This window comes from Diorhabda sublineata, chromosome 2, assembly GCF_026230105.1.
Source record: "Diorhabda sublineata isolate icDioSubl1.1 chromosome 2, icDioSubl1.1, whole genome shotgun sequence".
Classification (NCBI taxonomy): Eukaryota; Metazoa; Arthropoda; class Insecta; order Coleoptera; family Chrysomelidae; genus Diorhabda; species Diorhabda sublineata.
In genome coordinates, this window is record NC_079475.1 from 7,279,547 (window position 1) to 7,302,604 (window position 23,058).

General features: G+C 35.7%; 1 protein-coding gene across 5 annotated transcripts in view; it reads left to right on the plus strand.

Moving 5' to 3' along the window:
* LOC130440844 (afadin) overlaps positions 1 to 23,058 on the plus strand; it is a 204,712-nt gene that overhangs the window by 143,160 nt on the left and 38,494 nt on the right. For all 5 annotated transcript variants that reach the window (XM_056774210.1, XM_056774211.1, XM_056774212.1 and 2 more), the window contains one exon: positions 17,013 to 17,221. In XM_056774210.1, the coding sequence (XP_056630188.1) occupies positions 17,013 to 17,221 (209 nt within the window). The remainder of the gene's footprint in view (positions 1 to 17,012; positions 17,222 to 23,058) is intronic.

The window sequence follows — 23,058 nt, forward strand, 5'->3', positions numbered from 1 at the left end:
GCAGCATAACTTCCTTTTTTCAAAAGTTAATAAAACTTATTGTATGAATCAGAAAATTTTTATTCGTTTTTTATAATACAGGCACATACATAAAGTTTTGTTTTACTGAGTTTTGAAGATCAAATCAGTTAGGTGACGTCCCCCATTCTCCATACACTGAGTAAACCGATTTCTGGCGTTTGTCATGACTCTTGCCAGCATAGCAGGCGTTATGTTGGCAATTTCTTCCTGGATGTTCGACTTCAAATCTTGTAGGGTCCTTGGACGGTTCACATACACACGGGATTTTAAAAAACCCCATAGGAAATAATCACAAGGGGTCAAATCGGGAGAGCGGGCTGGCCACTCCAAATCGCCCCTAATTGAGATAAGGCGCTCTGGGAAGTGTTCCCTCAAAACAGCCATCGATGTTCTTGAAGTGTGTGCCGTTGCTCCGTCTTGTTGGAACCAAGTGTCCCCTAAGTCCAACTCATCTAGCCGTGGGAAAAAAAATTCCTGTAACATGTTTATATACCGGTGCGAATTCACTGTCACTGTGACTTCATTTTCCTCAAAGAACCAGGGACCAATAATTCCACGTGAGTAAATTGCACACCACACTGTGACTTTAGGTGAATGCAAAGGCCGTTGATGCAATTGTCGAGGATTGGTATCAGCCCAGTAGCGCATGTTTTGTTTGTTTACGGATTCACACAAATGAAAATGGGCTTCATCACTAAAAAAAACAATAGCGTCCTCAGGAACGACTTCCAGAAAAACCTCACACGCGTTCCTCCGAGAATTGAAGTCACGTTCAGAAAGTTCCTGCACAATTGCCATCTTGTATGGATGAAAATGAAGATCATCATGAAGTATTCTCCTCACAGAACGATCGGAAAGTCCAAGGGCAGACGCATGTTTGCGCGCAGAACGCCGTGGTGATCGCAACACTGAAGTTCTAACTAACTCAATGTTCTCCGGTGATCTAATGGGCCGAGGGACTCCAGTTCTTCGTCTTGTCACACTTGCAGTTTGTCTGAACGTAGTGACCCACGTAACAATTGATTTCCGGTCCGGGACAGGGGCCAAGGGGGCTAAATTAAAGCGATTCCGAAAGGCGCGCTGGGTTGCGATCACAGAACATCCGCTCGAAAAGTAAACCTCAACGGCAAACGCACGCTTCTCACTGTTTCAACGCATGATGGCGACTGAACTGTGCCGGGACAAAACTTTATAGTCCCCCCTCTCGAACGAGACCACTAGCACTCCGTTACGACATCTACCGACTAAATGGCGAACTTTTTAAAAAAGGAAGTTATGCTGCCGCACCCTGTATATGAGAATGGTTCCTATAAGTTCCTGAACCTGATCTAGAGATGGCGGTAGTTGTTTGAGAAATATCATTGCATTAGAAAATACACAATTTATACAGCCTATGTTTCAAGTTGTTTAATATTTGTTTTTCAGCCATCAGTGGTAAACGTTTTCAGTGAATTTGTACACATGGACATTAGCCCAACTAATATAAAAGCTGAACTAATTTTTACTCTCAGCAGTAAAATATTGGATAGCAGAGTTTAAACGATGCCGTACGACTTGTAAAGACCAGCATCGCAATGATCGACCAAATGAAACGACTCCAGAAATGTTGAAGAAAATCCAAAAAGCTGTACTGAATGATCGTCGACTGAAATTGCGCGAGTTAGATATAGTAGGCATTTCGAAAAGTGGAATACTTGTTTGTTTAAGGTCGAATTTTGCGCCATTGATAAATCGTGGGTCCATAATTTAACACCCGAAACAAAAAAACAATCGAAACAATGGACTGAAAAAAGAGAACCCGCTCCAGAGACGGCAAAGGCAGTACCATCTACAGGCGTAGGTCTTTGGGATGCGCGTGTGATAATTGTCATTGACTATCTCGAAAAAGGAGAAATTATCAAGGGCGAGTATTATACGAACTTATTGCAACGTTTGAGCGAGGGAATCGAGAAAAACGGCCGCATTTGGCTAAGTGTTGTTTTTCAAAGACAATGCACCATCTCACACATCTGTTATTACAACGGCCAAAATTAATGAATCAAAGTTGGAATTGCTACCTCATGCACGCTATATTTAGCCCCCTCCGATTATTTTTTGTTACCATACTTGAAAGAAGATTTTCCAACAATGAGAGGTGAGGTCAGTAGTTAATGGCTATTTTGAGGAAATTGACGATTATTATTATAAAAAGGTTATCGAACTCATTGAACTTCGCTGGGGCAAGTGTATGGAGCTAAAAGGAGATTACGTCGACAAATAAATATATTGTTCTCAAAATTTTTGTGTTTTCCTTTTTGGCCAGGTACTTCTGGCGTACGTCGTGTCTGACAAAAAGTTTCGCGTGGAAAATGTGTGCGTCAGTAAACTTAACTTAAATCATGTGAGTCGCAAAAAATTTTGCCGAATGCTACGTAGAGACGTGAGATGTTGACACGGCAGTATATGCCAATCTGTTAAGAGTACAAATACTCGTTGTGGGACTCAAAATTTTTAGGTTTCACACTTGAAATTATGTGTGACAGATCTATAAATGTTAAAAACAAGTCAATACGATCATTGTGCTAATGCATCACGAAGAAATACTTAACAGGAGTTTTAGGTTATCGCCAATGCGGAGATGAGATTAGGGTTTTAGTTGGTAAGAGTAATTAAAGTTAAACTTTCTGATTTACATTTCTAAATTCATTTATTTTTTGAATTGACATCATAGTCCTCTACCATAACTTGGAGTTTACAATGTCGTTGAGGGGCTCCGAGCTAACGATTGGCATGATTTGTACGACATATCAATTTCAAATTTCTCATTAAATTGAAAAAAAATTCGACTGAGTGCTATAAATTGTTACAACAGGCCTATGGAGACAATTCTCTATCTGGTACTTTGAGTGGTGTAAGCGCTTTAGTGAGAGTGAGAGTACTGAAGATGACCAGCGCCCAGGTTGCCCTGAGACCGTTTTAACTTCGGAAACAGTGACCAAAATCAACTAAATTGTGCGTGCAGATCTTCGAATCAGCATAAAGAAACTATTAGAAAAATTTTACACGAGAAATAACACATGATAAAAGTCTGTGCGAAGTTGGTGCCAAAAAAACTGACTTCTGACCAAAAGCTCTTGATCCAACGGGTCAGCTCAGATTTCCTTGAAAGGTTAGAAAAATATTTGCTTTAAAAGGGACCCGATTTGAGTCGATGGAAGCGGTGAAACAAAAAACGGCAGAGCTCCTAAATGCCGTCACCAAAGAAGACTTACAGTACTCTTTGATTAATGGAAAATAAGGAAAGATGTGTGGCCCTTTTTCATAACCAGTCTCGTTATTTAATAGCCAGACCTCGAATAGTTCTAAGCTCCAGTTTTTTTATGTTTTATTATCATGGAAAAACTAAATGTTCACATTGATCGGCTAACGGTTGCTGAAGAAGTAGTGAAGGAATGAAGTAACGACGAAACATAAACACTAGCTAAATATTTCTAATTGACTATCTGGAATTTCTACTTGGTTAAGATGGAAAGGGACGCAAATTAGACCTTAATTAGGATAACCACCTTTTCTAAAGCGTGAAAATTTAGTTATTTCGATACAAATTCTTATGCATATACATGCAAGTTTTTTAAAAATATGCAAAAAATTTATAAATGCCCAAATTTGCGTTTAGGACAAAATCCGTTCTTTAATTATCAAAGGTCCTCTTTGTGGGTCGAGCAAGTGTTTCTTAGTTTCTATTCTACCGCTGTAACGACAACAATTACTGACGAAATGTCGGTGAACTATTTAAATCTAACAACACGTGACGATTGCATCGTTTTAGCGTGAATTAAATCGTTAGATAATTTCTTTTCTTTGTCGAGCCGTAGTCGCGTGTACGATTGTGTATAACATCAAAGCAACAAGTTACATAATTCATACATGACTCCTTAAATAAAAAAACTGTGATTATTTATCAATATTTTCTTCGTTTATTTCCATACTCTTTTCAAAGCATCTTTGGTGTCAAAATGTTCGTATACCGTCTGCTTAAATTCGTCGTCGCAGTAAAATATTATCATGTTGTCCAACAGCCAAGCAGCCATTAGAGCTCTAAACTCCAGCGTCATTAGATCTGAGCTGGTTTTAGAATGACTGGAATGGAAGGAATTGAGGTACGTAGTGTGGTCCATGTGAGCCGTAGTGTGTAACAAGCCTTCAGCTTTAGGAACAAAACATTGTTGGACGGGGCCAGGTCAGGGCTTTATATGGTGAGTGTTCAATATTTGTAAAGTCACATTCGTATAAAGTAGCCTTGGAAGGCGAAGCAGTGTGGACTTGGGCATTGATATCAAGCAAGCGCACACCTCGGCTGATTTAGTCGCGCCTCATCTCGATAATTTTTTGACGCAACTGCTTTATAAGTCATAATATTATGCCGTGTTCACGGTTGCATTTGACCAGCCTTTATTTTCCTCAATCGGACTGGAAAAAATGCTTCGACAATTGGTTCAAACGCATGCTTAAGTGTATTGATCTTAATGAAGAATATTTTGGAAAACAATAAAGCCACATCCAATAAGAAATATTTGTTTTTTTTTGTCTATCTTAAAACTTAAGTAGCAATCCTCGTAACAGCGCTAAACTCTCAAAACATTTTTCGAAAAAACTTAACGGAGTGATCTATAACAGAATGGATCGAAGCAACAATTTGAAACTTGTGAAGTTTGTAGAGATTTGTCACTGACACGTCTATGAAGATTTTTGCAGACGAACACGCTCTATTTACTATATGAGGCCAAGAACTCATGGACCGCACTACGTTCATTTCAGATCCAGGGCGATGTTATGGAACAATTTGATAATCCCCAAAAATCACAGGGAAAAATGTTGATACTAACGTACTCTTGGTGCTGTTTGTGAGTTTCTGGACAGAATTATGTTTATATATATTTGCTGACTGTTTCTATGTATTTGTTCACTCTCAAATCTATGAGAAACTACGTCTTTTCGATTCATTATTAGGTAAACTGAAAAGTTCGTACAGTGACAAATAGATGGCGATACCATTTTTAGTTCACTTTTGTTAGTATAAAAAGTCATTGCTAGGCTTGATCAACATTTTTATGTGTTTGGACCCGGAAAAATCAACCATTCAGAAGTGGTTTGCTAAGTTCAAACGATGCGAAAAAAGCACGAGGTCGATGCACGCAGTGGATGAATTTTTCAGTTCACATGTTACCTGCCACGTGTATACGTTTAGAAAAAATAAAAAAAATTTAAACCATTAGACATGTTCGTGTTTTTTATCTCAATTATGATTAATTAAAATTGACGCACCTAAAAATAACTTTATCGATTAAATAATTTTGTGTTATCGCAAATAGTTTTACATCTCCTTTCCTGTGAACGAAACTACTTGTTGTCGAAAACCGACCATAAATCAAACCCTTACCGGAAATAGATCTTTCCCTTCGATTACAAAACTACTTAAGGCGACTACAATTTATTCGAATGACCCAGCTTTGTCTGAAATTTCGAGAAACTGAAATAAAGTAGACTTGAAAAAAAATATCGAAATCAATTTAAAAATATTTATTTCAATGTGCCCAGTCATACGTTTTTGTTGCCTTTTGAAATTTTTTGAACTAAAATTGTTTTGTCATTTTTATATAGTTTTTCAGAAATTATTAAATGAATTGTATTGATCCCCATCAATCATTCTAAATAATATCCATTTCAATTTCTTTTATTTTGAGTTATCTTTATTATTACTTTGTTTCTTTTTGTCTCTAGATACCTTTTGTTTTCATCTATCTCTCCCTAATCTTTTTGTTTCAACTATCTCTTCATCTTCATCCTCTACTATGTTCTTTTTCATATGTATTCGTGCCAACGATTTTTTCATTTTCCTCTTCTTCTTACACATCTCTCCCCATTTCTCTCTGTTTTTTCTTATCTTTTCACCTTCGCTAATTTGTTTCGATTCATATATTTCTATCTGTCCGTATCTCTTCATTTCCCCCTTCTTTTTTACTCATTTCAATTATATTTTTACTATCTCTTCACGTTTATCTATGATTTTGTTTCTTTTCTTCTGTCTTCTCTATGCGTATCTTTATCCATTCGTATATTTTTCTATATCTGGCCACATCTTTCGTCCCTTTTCTTCTAATGCGTGCTCTATTCGTCTTTTTCTCTCCGTATTTCTCTCTTTCTGCTTATCTTTTCATGTATCTCCAATTTTTTTATTTTTATTTATTTTCCGCTTCTTTCCTCATTTTTCTCCACTTTTTTACATTCTCTTTTTCTGTTCAATTATATCGATTAATTTTCCTATATGCCTTGTCATTTCCTTCATGTATTTCCTCATTATTTTTCTCCTTTCACATTCGTCTGCCTCGCAATTCTATTTATTTCATTATGACTTTACATTTCTTGATATTTGTTTTTTTCTCTCTACTTATCTTTCTCCTTCTTAATATCTTTCTTCCTCTGTCATTATCTTTGTCCATTCTCGACTAGTTGCTTATAGTTCCTTCCCTCTTCATTCACCGCCTCATCTTTATTTATTTATCATTTAATATGATTAAAAATATTATGGTCAAAGTAAATTGAAATGTTCTTTTTCAAAATTGGATTTATTTTTGACTATAACTCTTATTTCTAAAGATTGAATAATTAGACTAGTTGCTTATAGTTCCTTCCCTCTTCATTCACCGCCTCATCTTTATTTATTTATCAATTAATATGATTAAAAATATTATGGTCAAAGTAAATTGAAATGTTCTTTTTCAAAATTGGATTTATTTTTGACTATAACTCTTATTTCTAAAGATTGAATAATTACGCTTTGATCACCCTCGTATTTATAGATCAAGTTCTGTGAAAAATCCACTTAAGTCAATATTCACTTAAGTGGATATTTTATAAATACCCTACCTTCTTCAAATAGTCTGTAAAATATCTTGTGTTAGTACCATAAAGACGTATGTCAAACATTCTTTTATGTCTGGAAATTGACGGTTGTAGTTTAGTCTTTATTACAAGGAAAACAGTGCAGCATATTGTATATTCTGAAGAGTGGTCTTTTTAAGTTAAAAAATGGTGGTGTGTTTTGGTGTTTTTTGTCAACATTACGATGTCAAAAGTCAACAATGTTCGATGCGTAAGTTTTTGGATATATCGACTATCGATTATTATTGCAACACTAACGAAAATAAAATTATTTAGAATAAAATAAAATTCAAAATTAACAATCCTAGTATGATGAAAAACGGTCATTTAGCATTCTATCTACGGGGTTTTTCCTATTTCATGCACAATTTATAAAACATCTTGTATTCTACATTTCTTTCACTTCTCTTATTTATTTATTTCCATTCAATGATGAAGGTTCAGTTTATAGTTTATGGATATTGCTAGGGCCAGAGTTGTACATAGTTGGCCCAAGTCTGGGCCCATCGTAAAATCCTATATAGGTAGTCTTAGCTTTAAAATGAGTGTTATTTTTATGCTAAAAAAGATATCAAACGAGAAGGAATCTTAAATAATCATTTATTTGAAGTTAATCCCTTCTCGGCTTAATAACAGCTTCCAATCTCCTTTTCATGGATTCTATCCCATTTTTCAATTATTACCAAGTTCGAATTCGAGGCTTATGCACGATTTGTGATTGAAGGGGTGTCGCCTGAGACGATTTTTTTTGCTCACGCGTGTAGATAGGAACAAACTGAAGTGTGATATGAATTTCTAGAAATATTGTTATCTAAGATAAAACTTATTTAGCTTAGTAAAGTTTCATATCCGTTTCGCTTTTGAACTCTGTGAACTAAAAACCTCCAAATTCTGTTAAAAAGTTTGTTTCCGAGAATTCAAATTAAGTTTTTCTATTATAATCTCATAGAACTACTTGCCAATATATACAAAACTGCATCGTTAGCGGTATCTTAGTTCAAGTTTTTTTCTGAAGCAACTTATCTATCTATCTGTGCTTAAAGCAGACGCATAGTTTTGTGCCTTTATGGAAGTCCTGTCCATTTTTGAATTATTTGAAGAATATCTCCACATTATTATAAGAATTTGGTAAAATCGAGACATGAAAAAACCTTATATTAAATCCAGAAAGACCAAATCAAGTTCTTAAACCAAGTAGGTATTTCAATCTTTCAGAACTTGCCAGTATCTATCGTAAATAGAATTAAGTTGGTTCTAAAGAATACATCGCTATTCACAACATTTTTAATTACTCCCATGCACTAGGAACGAAATACCGAGAAGATGATTTAGAATTGCTCATTTTAAATGCATGACTTTGAACAGCGACAATTGACCACGAGATCACCATTTTTTTGAGTATTTTGAATAGCCATCCGTAGAAATTCCAACACTATCCATGTATGATAAATTGAGTTTCTTTACTTGACTTACAACTATTTGTTTTTATTCGATTTAGTTCCCATTTCTTTGCATATTCATAGTCTTTCACTTTCTGTTCCTTGACTGAAAGTTCTGTTTCTATTTCTCTCAACGGCAGCGCTGCGATCGTAGTCCCGAAAAAGCGTGGCAGTTCATTATAATGCTTCTTTATGTCACACTTAATTTAAAATCGCGCCGCTTTTGAAATAAGATTCGTTTTCTAAATGCAAAAAATGTTAAATCGAGTGAAAGGTATCGGCAACTGATTAGAAGATAAATCAGACAGTCCAATGAAGGACGAGATCAAGTCCACGATGAAGATCGATGTGGACGCCCGTATTTGGTTGCTGAAGAACTGGTTCATACAATTGAAGAGAAGTTTGAATTTACAATTAACGCTCTTGCTAATTGTTACTGGAAAATTGAAATTTCCAAAACTTTGCTCACGTAGGATACCCAAAATTCTTCTAAACAACACAACACAACGGACGGGAAGTGCTCTTAAATTTTTGACAAGCTATATGTAATGAAGACAGTGGCGATTTTCTGTCACGGACAATCACGGGACATGAAGTTGAAACCCCAGAAAACAAAAGGCAAACCTAACCAAATCTTGACACTTTGAAAACTCATGTGAAGCATTTTTCAGGAATATTAAGAAATTGGGCCGCGCAATACAGAACAATTACGAGAATTATTGTCAAAATGTGTTGTTTTACTCGACTTCATACTACAAATGTGACAAAAAAACTTTTAAGTACCTAATTGGGACGTGTTTGATCATCTTCCCATTAGTCCGGACATCCCTGCTTACACCTAAATTATTTCATTGGTGATAAAGAGGTCAACGATGAGGACGAGCTGAAAGTACATGTTACCACTTGGTTGAAAACGGGGGAAACCTTCTATGAAAAAGACATACAAAAAATTGTGCCTGGCTATGACAAGTGCCTACAAAATTAGGAAAGCTATTTAGCAAAAAAACAGTTTTACCTCTTATATCAATCGATTCTGTGAGATATAGTTGATGTAAGTTGGTTAAAAATCGTTAAAGCCGTTACGAAGATAACCGAGAAAATCTATGAAAACGTCAATTTAGATTTTTATTACATTCACGCAGACTTATTAAAAATTTAGGAGACCCCATGTATTATCGATTAAATGAAAAAAGCTCAGTTTCATTTATTTCCGTTTCGTCGAGTTAACAAAAGATGAAAATTATTAACACGGTAATTTTCTATAGCTACCTACAAAGAACTGACCTAATTTTAATCTTTCAACCTAAACTATGTTAATATCGATTGGAGTTTCTACAGCCCTTATAAAGGGAACTAACTGGAAAAATAAAATTTTCCAACACGTATAAACCATAATAAAATAATGATTCTCTTCACTTTTTACTAATATTTCATCCTTATCAATTTCTTCCATAGTTTTCCATCCAATCTTGTTTTTGGTACCACTAATTGTTCAAGAAATAAAAATCCAATGTTGATTTGAGTGTTTTTCTTGTTATCTAGCTCGTGGACGTAACCTTCTGTTTCTAACTAACTCATGAGGTCTTAAAACTGAAGTTTATTCTCTTCTAACTAGCTGATGTGGTCTGGAGTTTGTTCTCTTTCGTGTAAGATCTGCCTTTTCAATAAAATCAGTATTGCTTGGCAAATGAAAGAATATACTTAACATGCGCAGCCTATAAACATACAACGCCTTCAACAGAGAATCGGTTAACAAATTTATAGTAAGTTATATTTTCGAAAGGGAAACATCTTTCCATTGCTGTGCATATTAATTCAATCGGATTCAAATCGGGATAGTAAAGGGGAATCTTAATAAGCTGTGGCCTTTAGAGGTAAAAAAGATTATCAAGTCTTGTACTTTTATGGAAAGTTTCGTGACCTATAACAATCCTACGTAATATTTTACTGTTTTCCTCCAACAATAATTATTACGTGTGGCGATTACCTTTGGAAATAGGTTTTTCATTATTTATTAGTTCGTTTCACTGACTTCTAGGATTGCGCGTGTGCGATTAGAGCTACGACACTGGTGGACTCTATAATACCAAGACGACGCGTTTTAAATTTGCAGTTTTTGATCAGTAGATACATTACAATGCTCCCACACCCCCCGTGCAGCCCAGATCTAGGTATGAGTAGTTTTGAAGACGGTTTATATCTGGTCCATGAGTTCTTAGCCTCAGTGTGCAAGCTTTACACAAAGTTCGAACTTGCTGCTTCGATCAATTGGCATTGGAAAGGAGAGTTCGTGAAAATAAAAATAGAGGTCACCAAAAGCACCAAAAAAGTGATGGCTGCGATATTTTACGACTGTGAGGGTAAATTTGATTGACTTTAAAGAATGATTTATAACCATGAACTCTGATTTCGTAAGGCAGTTGCGTCCAAAAATTATCGAACGTTTATAACCAATTTCTTGTTATTTAATTGCCTTTTTTAGTTAGTTTCGTTCGGCACCGTCTAAATGAAATGCTCATTTATCAGTAGCCTTTAAAATAACCTCTGAAGTAATTTCTTGTGAACGCCAAGTGTAAATATACGTCCAATTTATCTCTATTTTTTGGTTTCGTCGTTACTGCTAAGAGAAAACGTTCTTTGTATGTTTATATAGAAGACTCGCTGTCAATAAACTATGAGTAAATTGCTTTGATGTGTGCGTTCAACTGACGAATTTTTTTCTTTTTCTCTATTTCCTGTTTTTGAATTGAGAATTAACTTGTTGGGACAAAATTAAATTAAATCTAGCGTTAATACATCAAAAGAAATAATTTTTATTAAAAGATTTAATTGATGAGTATGAGTAAGCGGTTTTGACATTCAATTAAAATACAGTTTTAATAACAAGTCTGTCACACAATCATCACTCTGTTACTTTAATACCACTCAGCGCTACATCATATGCAGGGCATATCTGCAACTTTAGCTCGTTAGGTGACACTACCATGGGTTTCATTGTTTATTTCAAATGATGATCTGTCGAATACGCCAATTAGAGCAACTCAGTTTGCTCAAATTCATTTCTTTTCGCAGAAGGAAGTATCATGTTTCATGAGGCTATTGGAGATCCAATAATTTGTATGGACGCTAATACTCAATCTCATACTATTAGAGCTATAAACTGTAGGAATCAATCCTTTGAATCGACCGGCTGTTTTCCCAGATATTAACCATGATTGTTAAATCAGTAGCTCGAGGGGTTCACCAAGAACTTGTCCAAACTAAGAAAAAGAAGAATCATAGGTTTGTTCTCCCACGCATAGCAAACAATAAAAACAAAGAGAATCTGCGCAATCTAATTTATTCAATGAAAGCTGGACGCTAGATCAAATAATCCACTCAACAAAGTTTTCAATTGGGTTAGCGTAAATTATTACGAAAACTGTAATCAATCCTTCGCACCGAACGGCTGTTTTCACAGATATAACGGTTATTTACCATGATTTTTGAAAGAGCAGTTTGTTGAAGTTATCAAAAACTTGTCCATCGTGTAGAAGAAGAATGGAATCATAGATTTGTTCTCCAATGAGTCGCTAACAATTAGTAACAATGGAAACTCTACGTAAACTGTTAAAAAAAAACTGTAGGAATCAATCCTTTTAACCGGCCTGCTGTTTTGCTAAATATAAAGTCTGTCAACCATGATTGTAAAAACAGCAGCTTGTGGGGTTCACCAAGAATTTGTCCAAACTATAGAAGAAGGAAGAATCATAGGTTTGTTCTTCCATGCATAACAAACAATAATAAACAAAGAGAACTCTGCGCAATCTAATTTATTCAATGAAAGCTGGACGCTAAATCAAATATTTCACTCAACAAAAGGTTTCAATTGGGTTAGCCTAAATTATTACAAAAAATTTTATCAATCCTTCGCACCGAACGGCTGTTTTCCCAGATATAACGGTTATTTACAATGATTTTTGAAAGAGCAGTTTATTGAAGTCATCAAAAACTTTTCCATCCTTAGAAGAAGAATGGAATCATAGATTTGTTCTCCAATGAGTCACAAACAATTAGTAACAATGCCTGCCTTCATACAAGAGTTTATGATTTTTCAATGAAAGCTGTACGCTAGATGGAAGACTACTCTTAGCTTACAATTGGGTTAGGATGAATTGTTCGAAAAAAAACTGTAGGAATCAATTTTTGAACCGACCTACTATTTTCCTAAATATACAGTCTGTTAACCATGATTGTTAAAAGAGTAGCTCGTAGAAATCATCAAGAACTTGTTCATGCTATAGAGGAAGAATGGAATCTCCCATGAGTGGCAACTAATTTGAAATATTGAGATCTAAACCTATCCAATACAAGAGTTTATGATTTTTCGATGATAGCTGTACGCTAAATGGAAGATTCCTCTGAAGAAAAGTTAACAATAAATTGTATTAGCATACACTGTTTAAAAAATTATTTATGCTTCATAACCCCAACCGGCAATTCACTAGAGTTGACTTCTTCAGGAGTAAGCGTGAGCTATTTAAATCAGCTATACTATTATGAAGAAACTAGGTTGTTTTCAACGAGTTCATTCCAGTAGGTCAAAAAGGTAACACCGTTTTATTTTGAAGAAAAGTAAAAACAATTCTTGATATCTCCCACAATAAAAACTTTTTCTTTAGTCTTGATGCTAACAATTCTGAAGCTTGTTTAGAAACATTTTAGTCTCTTACGAGAACACTTTGACTCATTAGACATACTTTCAAAATCAGCATCATTTGATGATGAGCTTGGTCCTTTAATGTCTTGTTTCAAACTACAGGGACTGAGACAGGCAAAGACTCTTCCGGGAAATAGGAGTTCTATCGGGGCACTGTCACCTCAACAAACACCTGAAGACGCTAGCAGAATTTGCGGCGTGCAGGTTTTGTTGCAAAGAGGACGAAACCTCTATCCACATTTTCTCGAAGTGTGAAACACTAAGGAAGTTCAGAGCAGTACACCTGGATGCGAAATAGAAGACAAAGATCTTTGGCAATTAGAGCCATCTCATATACTAGACTTTTTAAAAGAAGTATGATTGATGGATCAGCTGTAACTTTATCTGGGTTCTCTAGAATCCCAGCAAAACGGGGGACAGAATAGATCCTTTGGGTCGCAGTGTATATGGTACCCCAAATCCATGTATTGTTCTAAAAGTTCAGATATAGATCTAAGGCATGAGTCAAGTGAGTCAGGTGAGCGCTGCACTTGACATTGTAATTTATAATTAAAAATATAAACTAATTAACTCGAGCCGTTAAAAAAAGTGGAAATTCGTGGCAACAGATAATAAGTAAAATTTAGAAATTAATATTATTGTCCCAGATATTCCGTCCCTAAGACTATTAACAAAACACACGTCAGACAGTATCATTGTGAGTTTTGTAGCGATATGAGGGTTGCTTCTTAAGTTAGACAAGTAAAAACAAAACTTTATAAATGGATATGGCTTGTTTAAACGCATCAACAGCTTCTTCAGGTGTAGAATAATGTTGATCTCGTAATTTATTTTTGATCTGCTGGAATAAGAAGAAATCATGGTGTTCCAAACAAGGACTATACGACGGATGACCCATCAATTCGATATTTTGACTGATTTGTTTTGAACTGATGTATGAGAGCTTGCATTGTCATGGTAAAGAATGATTTGTCTTCTGCGATTGGTATCTAATGCGAACAAATCTTTCTGACAGCCTAATGTTCATGCAATATTGAATGGATGCCAGTGAAACTAATGCCCAAGTATGTCTCAATCTCACGGTATGTCACATGGCGATCATACAATATCAGTTTCAGTACATCATCGATGTTTTATGACATAACTGTCGATTTTGAACGACCTTCACGAAATTCATTCTGTAGCGACATGCGACCACGATTCAATTCGGAAAACCAACGAAACACGATGTCTCGAGATGGTGCTTCATCACTAAAAGTCGAAGCGAGTTGATCGGCCCACAGCTGTTGCTTTAATCCACGTCAAAAGTCATAGAAAATCATCACACACTTATGACAACTTGTTCTGAATACGTTCACCATTGAATATGAAAAACTTTATGATAGATTTGACATATTCACATCAGTGTTGCCATATCCGAAAACTTGAGTAGCAATCCTCATATTTAACAGTATTAATATCAACAAAACTGTATTCAGAACTTCCAACTTAATAATGAATTAAAATAAAAAAATATATCTGGTTCACCATATGGTATTTGGATATTTTTGCCAACAATCATAAATTTAATCATTTTGTTGATAATCCGAAATTTTGAACTTCGGTTCGGCTCGCATTATTTTTATTGGCAATGTTCTCATTGCCAAGAATTCTAATACATATGTTGCAACGTCACCTTTCCCGTAGTTATTTCTAATAACCTGTACCGATTCGAGTGTTTTTACGTTTTGGAAAACTTTTTTCTTTCACGGTGATCATGGGTGTTAAAGATATGTTTGTGAAGTTGGGTGTGTATTATTTTATTTCTAACTAATACTAAATACAAAGTTTAAATATTCAAAATGAAGCTTGTTGACAAAAAAACATACAGGACACATAATACGAGGTCTGGCTATTAAATAACGAGACTGCGCGCCTAGAGGGCGTATTAGACGGGTGTGGTAAAAAACGAGTAGTGCGTTGGGTATCTAGATATCTTGTCTATGCACGTCCCAAAACACGTTTCCGTCACTATTATAGTATTTGTGCAGTAGCGATTTGAAACGAACGTGTTTTTTCTCACTATGTGTGAAGAAAAACAGAAGCAACGTATCAATCTCAAATTTCTCGTTAAATTGACAAAAACTACGACTGAGTGCTATAAATTGTTGCAAGAAGCCTATAGAGACAATTCTATATGTCGTGCGCGTTTAGGGTGTAAGCGTTTTAGTGAGGACCGAGAGAGCACTGAAGATAACCAGCGCCCAGGTGGCCCTGTGACTGTTTCAACTCCGGAAACAGTGACCAAAATCAACCAAGATTGCCGAGGCCGTAAACGCCAATAAAGGAAGGATTAGAAAAAATTTACACGAGAAATTACACCTGACAAAAGTCTGTGCGAAGTTGGTGCCAAAATATCTGACTCCTGACCAAAATATCTTCCGTCAAACGGGTCTCCTCAGATTTCAGGTTAGGAAAATATCAGCTTCGGAAGGGACCCGATTTGAGTCAATGGAAGCGGTAAAACAAAAAACGGTAGAGCTCCTAAATGCCGTCACCAAAGAAGACTTCCAGCACTCTTCGATCAATGGAAAAAAGGAAAAGTGTGGGGCCCTTCTTCGTAACCACTCTCGTCATTTAATAACCTCGTATTTTTTTATTTTTTTTTTTTTAATGATGTTTTCGTCTAATAATCCGTTCATTTTATTTCTACCCATATTAATTCAAAAGGATTTAGTCCACAATGGTACGGGGAAGGTTTATCAACGATATATCATCTAAAGTTACCATTTCTTTGACATCATACGAGAATTGTCTGAAAAGTTTCCAACCTAAACGGAAACAAAATATTTTGTTTTCCATTATTATTTTTCGTCCTTTTAGCACGGGTAGTTTACACATGCGATCTTGATTTGTTGATAGCCTTTCCATATCTTTAACTTTAATCAGACAGTGGTCCAGTACCATTTGGCGAACTTTTTCAATTCGATGATTGTCGCAATTTACGGTCATAAATGATAGAGCAGAGTCTCCAGACACAGTTTTTATCTTCTCCTTCATTTACGTGGACATATTGTTTTCAAAAACAAATATTTAATGACAGCTCGATGCTCAATTTGTTCTATTTTTTGAAAAATTTTCACATATACAATTGTTAAACAGAAATTAATCGTCGAAAAGGTTTAAAATTTACGTGAGAAGAAGAAAAAACTTCATTAATATCGACATCATCATGTTGAGGTGGGAGATTTTTAGACAACCCTCTTATACTTTAAATCTGTGTTTGTAAATATTCACAATTGATAAAGTTGTGGTGCGTCTTAAGAAGAATAAAAATTTATGTTTAACGCCAAATAAACTATAATTCTAGCTTATTTCAGAAAGGTGTAGAGTAATAAAACCTCATTAGGTATGCAAAGGGACCACAGAGTGACCCAACAAATATTTAAGCCACTTTCATAGTTTGGCATGAATTTCATTGTAAAATTCTTTCTTTTTATCAAGTGCAGGTAGTACCATCCGGGTTGGGGTCAATATATGGGCTTAACCTATTTTTATCCATTCACAAACACTGGAAAATAGTATGCCAAAGGCGTGCCGGTAGGATACACGTAAAAAGGAAAGAATTTTATGTTAACAGAATAAAAATTAGGCATTATGTACATAGTATTAGGTACACTTAGTTTTTATTGAACATTATACAAAAAATACATTATACAGAAATTAAATTATTAAGAATCATAATAATCTTCGTCATCTGAGGAACTGTCATCTCCTTTTGACGTTATGATTAACACACACCTATGGCCGACACCGAATTTGAGCCGAACTGGACGGAATTCTCCATTTTATTACTCTATACCTTTCTGAAACAGTTTTGTCTATTTATAAATAAAACTAAATTTGAATGATATGTCAATTAGGACATAAGTAATTTCCTCATTTCGTTGTAGGCTCCATAATGTTTCACGTGAGGAGAAGACCTGCGGACTGCGCTCCGAGAAAAAGAAAAAAGAAACCGGGAGCTCTAGGTCAAGCGGCTAGCACCCGCGACGTCCGAGGAGATACCGCACCATTGCTCGTCGAACTAGGACCTGACGGATCGGCACCTCACCCAGGCGATACCGCTAGAACAATCAGATTAACAAACGATGTCATGGAGGTGAGATATAGTATGATATGTTTTCGTTACAAACCAAAATAGTTTTTTTGTTATCACGGAATATTTACTATAAATACTGATCTGACAACGATGCGCTAGTAGACATACGAGGGGCATCCAAAAATAACCGGAATTATTTTTTAGATACTATATATTTACAAAACAACCTCATCCCCTTCAAAATACTCTCCATTACAAGTAATACATTTGTCGCAGCGGTGCTTCCACTGTTCGAAACATTGTTTGAACTCATCTTTAGAGATAGCTGCTGTCTTTGTCTCTTCTTGATGTCTTCAATGTTTTCAAATCGCCGTTTCATGCCCCTTTTCGAGGGTGGAAACAAGAAAAAGTCGCATGTAGCCAAGTCAGGCGAGTAAGGTGCGTGGGGCTGCGGTACCATGTTATTTTTAACCAAAAACTGGCTAATAGTGATGGCTGAGTGTGCAGGTGCGTTATCACGGTGGAAGAACCAGTCACCTGTTTGCTGAACCGAGCTCCAAGATATTCCACTGATTTCAGACAGTTGATCAATTGTCTGTCGACGGTCTGTGTGCACAAGCTATCGAATTCTATCAACGTTTTCATCGTTTCGGGCAGTTGATTGACGTCCAGAGCGAGGTTTGTCATCAATCGACATGTCGCCATTGTTAAATAGAAAAAACCCACTCATACACTTGAGTTTTTCCCAAAGCATCATTGTCAGCAGTTTTCAACAGTTTCGGCAGCGTTTTTACCGAGTAGAAAACAAAATTTCACAGCGGTACGTTGTCCATTTAAATTTGCCGTCATAAAAAAACGAAGCAGCTATAAAACAACACTAGCAAAAACGGTCACTAGTGACGGACAGTACGGCCCGCACAGCACTCAACTGGCGACGAGTTGCGCTAGACTAAAAAAGTTCCACCCATGGCAATGCTATTCCGGTTACTTTTGGGTACCTCCTCGTAAGTATCATTTTTCCATCAGCTTTTTGCTTTTCTTTCTTGGTAACAGATTTCAACTTTTTGTTTTTCTTTTGGATTGAAGGTGGTGCACTTTTATCAAAAAAAGGCTATATATTCTATTTCGAAATGTAGCCACTCAAATTGACCTCTTTTGACCCTGTTTTTTGTGAGTGGTCAACCACTACTTAATTACAACTTAATACATGTTTTTGTAGCATCGACTATTGTTCTCTATTTCTTTCTTCCTGGCAATCTTTTCTCGTTCGGTCTCTATTCTGTATTCCTTGTCGTTATTCCGTTCTTTTATTGTGTCCGTACCATCGTAATTTTTTGCTTTAATTGTGTTTACTCTATCCTCATTTTCTATTTTATTCTTAATTTCACAGTTGATAAGTGCTTTATACACATTGTTTCAAAGATTCCATGAATTTTCTTAATTATTCTCCTCTCATATATCCTTAGTTGTTTTTCGTCCATATTTATTAGTTTCATAGTTTCCACGGCATATGTAACTACTGGTTTTATCGCATTCTTGTAGACTCATAATTTGGTTGATCGACTTTTCTTGCTCTACATTATGATTTTATACTTACTATATGCCCTATATCTTGCATGGATTATTATTCTTGTCTCATACATTGTTTTAAGTACTTAAAGGCGTCCACTACTTTGAAGCTGAGATAATTTATATTTACTGTTTCTTGTTGTTTCAACTATCATCTTCCTTCCAATATTCATATATTTTGTCTTTTTCTCATTCATTTTCAATCCTTTTTTTACAATTCTTTCTATTATCTCTTCAAGACTTTTGCGACCACTTGTTATTAAAGTTCAATCATCAGCATTCGAGGTCTGGCTATTAAATAACAAGGCAGGTTACGAAAAAGTGTTTTATTACAAAAATTATTCTACATTCGAATACTCCCCTTCAATATAATCTCCTCCTCTCGCCACACATCTTTCCATACTTTATTTCCATTGATCGAAGCCGTGCTGGAAGTCTTCTTTGGTAATGACCTTTAACGAGATAGAGAATTGTCCCCATAGGCCTCTTGCAACAATTTATAGCACTCAGTCGGATTTATTTTCAATTTGACGAGAAATTTGAGATTGATACGTTGCTCCTGCCCCTTTTCGGCACAAGAAAAAAAACACGTTCGTTTCAAATCGTCTACTGCGCCCTCTAAGCGTGTAGTCTTGTTATTTAGTAGCCAAACCTCGTATGCTGTAATTTTTTATTTATTTATTAATACTTTCAACAATATTATATTCCCTTATTATGCCATTCATTGCAATGTTGAACAATATAACTTTTGTGGTAGTTTCAATTTTACCATGTCCTATATAATTGTCCTTCTTTTTATAGTGTCGAATGCTTGTTTGAAGTCGATAAATAGTATTTGCATTTCGAATATTGTGCTCATAGCATTTTTTATCATCAGCACGGCATATCCACTATAAATACTGATTTGGCAACGTTGTGCACCTAGTTATGCTCTATGTTTAGACTACAACTTTTTTCTGTCTTTTTGTCATTTTTTAGAATGCTTTTGTGTTTTTTTATTGAGGGCTGGTGGTGGTAAATGTTTTTGTTTCATATAAAACTTTATACTTGAATAAGAAAAAAGGAAAATTCATCCATTGAAAGTTTTTCTTTATTCCTATTAAACACGGATCAAATTATGATATCCATCGAGACTTGAAAGGTAATTTGAGGTTCAGAGTGTCTACTTAATGTTAATAAAGAAGCCCTTTTAAATACCCTTCAAGTACAATCAGACAATATACAGTCATTGTTATTAAGTGGGAAAGTATTGTACTCGACTATTTATAGGTACTCTGGATCGATCTTTTCAGAAACAAGTATGCAAATAAAACTACGAGGGAGATTGCACGGAAGACTGACTTTTCAGGAATTACCATAAATAAAAACACCGAATGCTAATTATACGAAAACAAGTGAATAAATCAAAGAAAAGTTACTTAAATATTATAATTAAAATGCTTCGTCCTTTGGAATGAGCTGCGCTATCTTATAATTGTAGATTGTTTTGGGGAGTCGTGTTGGTGCAGCCACCTATACCTGGTAGATATTTTGTACAAGACTCTAAATCTTATTGTTCTGCTTCCAAAATATATAAACTCCTCCTAAAGGAATATATTTTTTGGGGATTCTTGCATCCCACTTCCCAAGGTATTAGTACTACTCTGCCATGCCCATAGATCTTAAAGTGGTATTTATGAGGCAGTGACCTGTCGGAATACTAACTACCAATTTAATGTCGTTTCTGGTCATCACCAGAAGTTTTTCAGACTTCAGACTTCATCTGATTCTTTAACCATTCGTTCAGTTCTTTATTGACATGGTATTTCGTGAGGCCACAGTCCAATGTATAGAGTCGTTGCCCAGTTACACTCTGGAGGCCTAGAAGCCATATTAGAGTTACTTTGTTTTTGTTAGCTAGTCCTGTTAGAGTTTGTTTACACTCCCACAGTAGTTAGGATGTGCACTCAGTAGCTTTCTGGACCTTCAAGGCCGCTTGGCTATATGACAGAATGTATATGAGCTTTTTAGAGAGGTTTCTATCCAACCACTCCAGAGTACATTTGTTCATTGCTAGCAACTCATTATGAAAACTAGTGAGGTTCCTAGAGGTACGGAGAGCTTGTATTTTGGTTCAGAAATGCCCAGTCCAGTTCCTTGCGCCAGCTTCGAACCAAATTTTTGTTGTTCTATGATTGGCTGTCGTTACTTATTAATTCGGAGTATCTTTTTCCAACATGCTATGTATTTGGTCCATTGGTTTTTCATAGTTTTCTAGGTTTATTACTGTCTGGATTATCCTGTGGGCAAATCATTCTCTAAAAACATTAACATTTATGTTCTCATGGTAACTACCGAAACGAGTAGATTCAAAAGTCAATGAACCACCTCTAATAAAACCATTTGAACGGTCGACGTGTACTACACTAAACTCTACCTTGCTGGGCATTTGCGGTAAACTGACTTTTATTTTAAGCGCTGTTGCTGCTTTTACAAACAATGTTCGATACACACCAACATGTACTATTATCGGACTGCGCTCCTGCATATCTTTTGGGATGAATGATATCCCAGTCGAACATACGACACAAGATGTTTTGGGATTTTGCTAAATTTTATGAATAATTAAAACAAACTGCCCAAGGATTCTTGGAAGTATACCTTACGACCGCTAAGGAGGATATTTTTAAGGAAGGTGGTTTATTTGAATAGGCCCTGATATAGGAATAGCTCCTCTGCAGGGCTGGGTAGTTTCGTTGGGTTGTATTTGCCTAACTATCTCTAAGGGCAGATTTTGGCCCAAAAGAAAAAAAAGTCAAGCTTGTAAGCAAAAACGGTCTTTCTCGGTTTGTTTCTATTTTTTATTTTTGAGGGGTTTTAATTGTTTTTTTCTTTTGGTTTTTTGAAATTTTGTGTTGTGTTTTATTTATTTTAAATTTATTTTGGGGCGCGGACGGGTGCAGCTGCGGCTGCATTATTCCCTAACGTCTGCCATTTGGCTAGAGAAACGATTCACCAGGTTGCAGGGAAACCGCAGAAAATCTGCAACATCGACGATTACCGACTACCTAACAAAAAATTATCTTTATACCCCAAACGACCTACAGTCCCGCTCGACTTCTTTTTGTTCCCTCGGCTCAAGATATCACTGAAATAACATTTTGAAAGCATGGACAACATTAGAGCATATACGAGGAGGTCGATGAAGGGCATTCCTATGACACGAAAACCTCCCATGAAGTCTCCGCATGGAAATCTCCATGAAGCAGGATACCGATCAATAAATTTTCAAATTCAGTCCAATTTTACACACTGTATATTTACCATTTCATTGCAATGTTACCTAGATGGTAGGACAATGAAAAAAAAAATTATAGTCCTGCTCAATCTGCTTCAATCAATATTTATTTTATGAAAAATATGTACTTATCAATTTGATTTTTTTCACGTAAACATATCCATTAAATAAGGGTGCGGTATCATATGAAGCGATTCAATCGTTCAACTAATACAGGGTGATTTAGCGAAATGGGCAGGACATTCACAAAGTACATGCTCTGCTGTTTTCATCGCTTGCTCGCAGAATATGCTCTGGTAGCCCATCGTCTTAAGGTGGTATTTGACGGGACAGTGACGTGTCAGAATACCAACCCCTAGTTTCATATGTAGCGAATCAAACTAATACAGGGTGAATCTATTGTTATCAAAAATTAATATCAAAAATATTTTGATTTGATATACATAGTCCAGTCACGAGTAGTAAAAAATTATAAAACCGTAAAATTTTGATGAAAATTTTATTATTTATTGATAAAAAAAATTTAAAAAATTTTAAATTTTAACTTTAATTGATCAACATAAGAATGAAATGAATTAGTTGTAGATTTCTTGACACCTACGAAAATGTTTATGATTAATTCGACACTTGCCACCTGTTTAAATAATCTTTTGAGAGCAACAAATTACAAAATAAGCTCGAAAAATTTTGTTATAGGGTGGCACAATATAACGTGCATATTGCACTATCGTTTTTCGCGAGGTAAACGGTGTGTGGGCGGGGGAGCCTAGCGTGGTTGGATAGTCGCATGTTTTACGAGAACAGTCGTTCATACGTCTTGACAAGGCAACTGTATAGTTCAAACTATGGTTTAAGACACATTAATAAAGCTCCGAGTGCAAATTTAATTAAACTATGGGTTAAGCGTTTTGAAGAGACCGGTACCACGTTTAAACCTCCAGCAAATTGATAGGGTGAAGGAGTCTACTCGGAAGCAATCGGCGGCTTTAAACTTGTCGCCAGAACTTTTAAAGTTGGATCTTAAACTGTATTCTTATAATCTCCAGTTAAC